General features: G+C 46.6%; 2 protein-coding genes across 2 annotated transcripts in view; both read right to left on the minus strand.

Annotated features, from left to right (window-relative positions):
- Positions 1-160: 160 nt before the first annotated feature.
- sptssa (serine palmitoyltransferase, small subunit A) lies at positions 161-3,897 on the minus strand. The gene is made up of 2 exons (XM_008284884.1): positions 3,708-3,897; positions 161-2,175 (listed from the first exon to the last, which is right to left on the minus strand). Exons 1-2 carry the CDS (start codon positions 3,808-3,810, stop codon positions 2,072-2,074), a joined length of 207 nt encoding a protein of 68 aa, XP_008283106.1. The 5' UTR covers positions 3,811-3,897; the 3' UTR covers positions 161-2,071.
- A 1,029-nt stretch (positions 3,898-4,926) lies between these two features.
- eapp (e2f-associated phosphoprotein) overlaps positions 4,927-7,569 on the minus strand; it is a 4,425-nt gene continuing 1,782 nt past the window's right edge. Inside the window, exons 3-6 of the mRNA XM_008284885.1 lie at positions 7,123-7,245; positions 6,920-7,034; positions 6,709-6,837; positions 4,927-6,177 (exon numbers count right to left, since the gene is read on the minus strand). Of these exons, the coding sequence (XP_008283107.1) occupies positions 5,871-6,177; positions 6,709-6,837; positions 6,920-7,034; positions 7,123-7,245 (674 nt within the window). The 3' untranslated portion in view covers positions 4,927-5,870. The remainder of the gene's footprint in view (positions 6,178-6,708; positions 6,838-6,919; positions 7,035-7,122; positions 7,246-7,569) is intronic.

Consider the following 7,569-nt stretch of genomic DNA (forward strand, 5'->3'; position numbering starts at 1 on the left):
GAGACCAGAAGGGAAGAAATACAGAAGATTCCAGACGTTTCACACAGACACGACTTTATGAGGGAAGTTCCTTGTTCTGGATGTTCTGCAGCATGTTGGACTCGATTCCAGCAGAACTAAAGAGAACAGCCTTTAAATGAGACGAATGGAAGCAGCTCAGCTTAGTGAAATATCCCTTTAATGATTTCAGTTATATAGAACAGGATCAGCATCAGCAGCACACAGAAAACATAAACAGTTCATCCTATACGCCGACTACAAAACTTTACAAATATGTATACAAGAGTATGTACACGGCTGGAAGAAGACACTGCTGAAAGGGAAACAGAACCCGAGTCCCAGAGAGCAGCGGCAGTGAGAGGACGTCCGGACCGAGCCACCAGAGGGGAACTCATCTGGAGAAACCGTTGAGTGCTTAAAGGGAACGTGAGAGGACTGGTCGTGAATCTGGTTAGCGTGATGAGCTGCAAACCTTCACATCGAATCCTCGACAAACCGCACATGAACAGGATGTGAAGAGGACATGAGAGGAATGTCTGGAGGTCTACAGTTTGAAGGACTGATCTGCTCTACATGTTGTCTTTTTGGTCCAGATGTGGAGATGTATCCTCTGAAGCATCATCAAACCCAGTGTTTGTACTGATCAGTGGTCTCCGATGTCCATCAGACTACACCTGACTACATGAAAGCCAACTGATAAACCTGCTTTAAGTGCTTTTAGTTCTCCTCGGAGCAGAAGAGTCCTGTCAGACGGAGGTTCTCCTCACAGTCAGGCTGTTAACTGGGACTTTGGTTTAACAATAATGCTGAGCTCAGCTTCAGAGAGGACCAGAGCTGGTAGACGTGTTCTACTGGACCACAGAGCTGAAACTCTCCAACAGGTTGGGAAACTCCAGGTAAAGACGTTTCTGTTGATGCGGCTGCAGCAGCTCTGAGGTTTGGAGGGAAACATTAATATAAACAATATTCAGACGTTGCAGACGAGTGACGGTTCCCTCTCTGGTTAGTACTCATGTCTAGACCTGAAACTATAAAACTCTGGAGCAAGACAAAGCAAAGCTCTGAGACAACATCCAGGTTTTTGTGTAACTTTCACCTGAAGTGTTTGGGCCTGAACAGATTCTGATGAAGCTGCTGCTTCATGTTGGAGCGACTCTGCTCCATCAGGGCAGTAACGTGCAGCAGGAGGATAAAGGCAGACGCTGGTTTACTGCATGTTATGGCTGAAAAACTAACTGCAGACTGTTCATTACAACAGCTGCACCTTCAGGACACACGTCTGATCCAGAGTTTAAACCGTCAGTGAACTCACAAACGGCTTCTGCTTCACGTGTTAAAGCTCCGTCACATGTTTTAAAGCTACGACACAGTGAATACTGAAGTGAAGCTTCACCTTAAAGCAGCAGCGGTCTGCGTACGGTATGTGTTTAATTCAGCGTCCAAGTTTCAGGTCAAGAATCGGACTTGGCTTCAGAAATAACGTCGTCTCTAAAAGGGAAACTCGCTCGACTGAGTGCATCTTTAAACTCTGCAGAAGGAAACGTTAGATTTGGTGGAAAGCGCCGATAAAAAGGTTGTGCTTCGGATGTTTAGCCACAGGTCTGGTTGAGAACAAACCTCCAGCTTGGTGCCGTTGGTCTGAGAGTCCGTTCAGCAAGCTGATGTCAGCGTGTGACGGATGACGGCATTTTGTAGGACGTAAAAATCAAAGTGTGCACAGATTTCAGATTACAGTCTGTGTGGAAGCAGGATTTAAAAGTGGCTGAACATTCTGGTGAAGCATCTAATGATCATGTTTGGCCCTTAAACGGGGGTCCACAGTCAACTCCATAAACCACACATCTTCAGAACAGCGAGGTGCGTTTGATTCAGAGAGGAAAACCAAGCGCACCTTCATCCAGAGTCACAGATCTGTGAGTGACGGGAAACAGCCTCAGGGTCCGACATGTCCTCAGGATCAGCTTTTAGAGGAGAGGAGTTCTGCCGGAAACGACCTGAAACCAGGAGACAGCAGGCGGACAGACAGGTGGATGGACAGGTGAGCCGGAGGCAGACAGGTGAGGGGGCGGAGTCACTGGACCACCTCGAAGTAGTGCAGGATGGCCATGATGTGCTGCGGCATGAAGACGTACCCGGTGTAGACAGCCATGGCAGCGACGGAGATGAGCAGCGAGTCTGAGGGCGAGTTCAGGAGGCCAACACACAAAACATTTCTCCTCCTCCTCACACCACTAACAGTCCTGTACACGCTGGTGACGGTTAGAAGCAAACGTTGGAACAACAACGGCAAACTACCTCGATGCAGAAAATGTAAAAACACATCAGCCTGAGAAGTGTCGGTAAAGCCACGCCTCTGAATCGACCACCGGCTGCACGAGCCCCACGGCATGTTTCTGACTGCAACAGACCTCAGGAGTCGTAGTAAAACTCTCTCCATCCCTCATCGTGTTTCCAGATTTTGGATTTCATCACCACAGCAGCCAGCCAGGTGAGTCTGGCATCCAGGTGAACACTTTAGCTTTCCAGCAGTGAGTCACCAAAATCTATGAGAAAATTAACACGACTTCTGCTCGATAAGCATGTTTTCAGTCATCTGTTTATCTTTCTCACTTGTTTAAATGTTGCTAAAAGTGACACGTTCTAATCATGAATAACCAGAGCTGGAGGTGTACCTGCTGTTAGACTGAATAACAGCGAGCGGTTTGGTCCAGAGCAGCTCAGTGACCGTGAACATCTGAAGAGACCAGCTGACAGTCAACACAAGCACAACAACACACCTGAGCCTGAGGGAAGACACAGAGCAGCAGCAGGAAGCCGATCCACCAGGTACATCAGGTGATTCTGAGGAGTGTCCTGTTGCACAGACCTCAGATCAGCCGGAACAACATTTAATGACTGACTGACTGCAGCTCTGTGAAGGTGAAGCTCTCCTCAGTCAAACTGGACCTCATGTTTTCTAGAACGACATGAAAAGCTCGTACACATGCAACGTTCACCAGCATGTGCTGATCAGCTGACTGGTGGATCAGGAGCTAGCGTAGCCTCGACACCGCCCACACGCTTCTACACGCGACACTCCGTTAACAATTCTCTCGCTTTAAACAGTTTTTACCCGAAGAAAAGGATTCAGGAGTAGTACAAGACAAACGTCGGACTTTTCCAATCTATCAGTGATACGTTTATAATTCGGCTGTCACGTATGTCTGTTATTACATTTTCTTTTTTTCTCTTCCGACAAACATGGAAGCAGTTTCGACTTCGCTATGCAAGACTCAAGAGCAGGTTTCGTGTGTTTACCGGTTCTTCACTCACAGGTTCATTCAGACAGTCCGTAGAACAGGACTTTCATTTTAACCCAAATGGTTTGGGTACTTCTTTAATTCGGCTTTCATTAAAACGTTTTAAAAGAAACGGTTTTGTTATAAAAACGTTTCGTTCTTTAAACATGCTAGCTACTGGCGAAAACTTTCGCTTCTTCGAAACGCAGACAGACGCCGCCTGGCTCGTGATATACACGCCGAAATACCTACAAACCTTCTTACATTCGTGAAGCGATTGACCAGGTGAATACAAAACTACTTAAACTGTGTTAATTCACAATAAAGTCAAGGTTAGCCTGAGCTAGGTTGGCTACGCTAACGTTCTGCTACAGCTAGCATGCTAGCTCGGCCGTCCCGCCTGAGGCGCTGTAACTCGGTGAAGGATACTGAACACCGTCCGCTCCCAGGGCTCCAGCATGTAGAGGGCCGTGACCAGCAGGTACTGGTAGTAAAACCAGGACAGCTGCTTCCAACAGTCTCCCAGCGCCATGACGGTCTGACTTGAACTTCTAAAGAGCTCCGTTTCCTCGCCCCGGGTCTGGACGTGGAGCCGCTGCGTGACGTCGCATCAGAAGGTGCCCTGGTCCAGCCAATCACAGCTCCGCGCTCCAGAGTGACGCAAAGCAGGAAGTGAGCGACTCCTGACTAAAGTTTAGACGAAAGCAGAGCAGCTTGTACCTGCACACCTGGAGGAGGTGGAGCTCGTTTATATAGTCAGCTGCACTAAGTACACCTGCTGAAGTACAGTTTTGAAATATTGGTATTTACATTTTTTATTTCTTATTTTACATTTTATTGAAAATGTTAATTTTTGGTGCTGAGGATTGGTAGGATGAACCCGTGGACTCCTGGAGTTCCTTCAAGTCCCTTCTTAAGCTCTTATCAGAGAGGCTTTTCTGACTTTATTGGAGTTTTTGTTTCCTTTGTGCTTTTATTCCTTTCAGTATTGTTTCTACCTCTTTGAATAATGTGTCGGTTTTATGCACCTTGTTGGGCTACATGTCAGTAACCAAAAAAAAAAAAAAAAACAGATTAAAAAAGAAAAGAAATCAAAAAGGTGGTAGAGTGAGTTGGTCACTGATCGGAAGATTCTGCTCAATCAGATATGAAAGTTAAACTAACGTAACTTTCTTTTTATTTTATGACCTAATATTTCATTTTAGAAGTATTAAAATCAGTCTTTTTTGTTGTTAATGTGCTCAAAGGTGGAACTTTTCATGACAGCTTCATTTTGTTTTTTAAATATTTCAACTCACTCATAATTAGAACCGATCTGAACTACGGTCCAGTCGATTCAGAATCAATGACACGATCAGAAATAGCAGGAACACTTCAGGTTTTTATCTTTAATAGTTCCTGATATTGTTCAAACAGCCTCAGACTATAATGTGTGAAAATAAATCTGCTTAAAATGGGTCGACGGCTGATTTAAAAGAAAACATCCTAATAAGTCTTTATGGACTTTATAAAAATGCATATTTGAGGTTGTAACAATTTCAGGCAAATCAAAAATGGTTGATGTTTGGAGATGACATGATTTAAAACTTTCTAAAAAATATATTCATGGAGAAAAATAAAAAAGGAAGAAAATCCACACAGAGTCCGATCAGATTTTTATAAACGTCCTTTATCAGAACCGAGGCCAGCAGGGCTGCAGTAAGAGCCTGTTCACACTCGAAGCCCAGGTTTTGTTGGACATTTAGAGGCTTTCCTGATTCAGACATCATGTTTCCTCATCAGGAAACCTGAAGCGTTGAGGAGATGGATCTGATGGAGGGAATCGTGCACTCTGATTGGCCACAGCAGGATTCTCTCCAGCAACAGGCAGTACTTTAACGCTGTGTGCAGACGGCTGCAGGTCTTCAGGTGTTCTCAGGTGTTCTGGTGGATCTCATCAGTCTCAGGTGTGTCTTTCATAAAAAGGAAAGTTATGGATTAATCCTTTATTTTAGGAGGAACAGACCAACTGTGACCTCCCCCACGCTGACACCACTTGGACTAGTCCGGCCTGATGGAGGCTGCTGGGTCGGACTGGTTCTACTGGGAGTCGGTTTGAAACTGACTGACGCCAACAAGTCGTCTGTGTTTCAGCTTTTGGACAGGAAGTGGAGTTTAAACTGTACAACCAGCAGTTTGTGTTTCAGCTCAGCAACCAACATCTGGATCATCTGGAAACAGCAGCTACCTGCTCTGGGTTCTGTTCCTCAACAGTTCTGGTTCTGGACTAGCAGCTGATTTATTCTCTGAATGGTCAGCTGCTCTGCTCTCAGCAGAAGTCAGCCGGTTCCAGTGACCTCCTCTGGTTCTGTTGGTTTATTAATCTGCAGGTGGAATCACTCAGAGCCATGGGGAACATCTGGAACACCTGCTGAGAACATGCAGATCGGATGACAGAGTCCGTCTCAGTCAGTCATGCAGAGCAACAGCAGCGTTTATTCAATGCTGGTTGTGTCCACCTGCTTCAGCTCTGGACTGTTCATATAAAAATCTAGACTTTAGCAGCTTTAAATCGGAGCTGAGAAACAAACTGGGAGGATGAAGACACTGGTCTCAGCAGTGGCTGGCCAGGATGTTGAAGAAGTGGTAGACCTCGTCCTTGTCGAACACGGCCACCTCGGTGCTGCACTCGGAGCACTGCACCGGGTGGTACACCTCGTCGGCGTCCATCCCCGCCGGCATCGGGTCGGGAGTCTCGTCCGCCGGAGCGTCCGTCTTCTGGTCCGTCTTCTGGTCCCTCCTCCTCTTCCTCCTCCTCTGCTTCCTGTCCTCCTGGGTCTTGTAGCGCAGCACCTCGTCCTTCTTCACTGTGCAGTTCATCACGAACATGGCTCGGTACTGCGTCCGGTACTTTTCGTGTCTGAACGGACACAAAGTGTCAGTTTGGTTTTAATGACAGTGAATAAAACTGTTGATTCACAACTTCAGCTGCAGAAATCAGCTCAGAGCAGTTTCTCAGCTGCAAGCCACAGTTTTTACTGTCTGGCTTTTTATTGTTTCACATGTTCAGCCTTAAAATGTAAAAAAAAAAGAAAAAAAAGGCCACAAATATTCAGTTTACCTCAACAAAAATAGAGAAAAGACTAAATCAGAGCTACTGTCAGTCAACTAATTAATTTACTGACTGTTTCATTAGATTGCTTAAAAAAACAATCACCAACATGAGAAATCAGGTTTAGACAAAATATAAAACAGAAACATCTTTCTACTGATGGTGGAACATCTCTCTACTGATGGTGGAACATCTTTCCACTGATGGTGGAACATCTTTCTACTGATGGTGGAACATCTTTCCACTGATGGTGGAACATCTCTCTACAGCTGATGGTGGAACATCTTTCCACTGATGGTGGAACATCTCTCTACAGCTGAGTAGTAACAGGTTTGTCACCTCTGACAGTCGAGGCAGAGCGTCGTCATGCAGGCGGGACAGTTGAGGATGGCGTCGCTGCTCGGTAAACCCTCAGGACGCCGATGCTGCGAGCGAAGCGCTGACGCTGGCCGTTTTCTGCTGTTGTACCTGCAGAGGAACAGAAGAGGCTCAGCGACCTTCGTCTAGGGTCCGTGCTTTAAAGGAAGCTGAATGAAACCTGTCCTCTCACTGTCTCCGGCGGGCGTCCACCCAGGCCTGGTCCCGGTCGTCCTCATCAGGGTCGTACAGCAGCTCGTCATTGGTCAGGATTGTCCGCTGTCTCCGCCTCCGGCCGGTGGAGCTTCCTGAGAAGGAAAGTTCACCGTTAGGAACTCTGATCAATAATCCTGAACAAGTATTTAAACAACATTCAGGAAAACCGGTTTGTCTTACCGGCTGTGTCTTCCTCCTCTGAGTCAGAGTCAAAGTAAACTTTATCATACATCCGAGTGTTCGGAAGTCCAGAACCAGCGTCTCCTCCTCCTCCTCCTCCTCCTCCTCCTCCTCCTGAGGCTTCTGTTGGAGATGAACACATTTATCAGGAGAAGGTTTGTCTCATGAAGCAGGATTTGTGACTGTGGGGACAAACTGTAACTAAGGCAGCCAATCAAACTGCAAAGACCAGGTTTAATCCAGACGTAACTCCAGTTCCAGTTGATTTCTACCTGCTGTACTTCTCATTAATGATATGATAACTCCCCCCTCTACACCTCCGCTGTAGAGCTCGGGGGAACAAGGAGTCGCACAAAACAGCGTGTGAACAGAGTTACTAGCTGCAGGGGATGCGCTACCCACTGCAGGGGATGCGTTACCCGCAGTAGGGGATGCGTTACCCGCAGT

Source organism: Stegastes partitus, unplaced genomic scaffold (genome assembly GCF_000690725.1).
Source record: "Stegastes partitus isolate 25-593 unplaced genomic scaffold, Stegastes_partitus-1.0.2 Scaffold378, whole genome shotgun sequence".
NCBI lineage: Eukaryota > Metazoa > Chordata > Actinopteri > Pomacentridae > Stegastes > Stegastes partitus.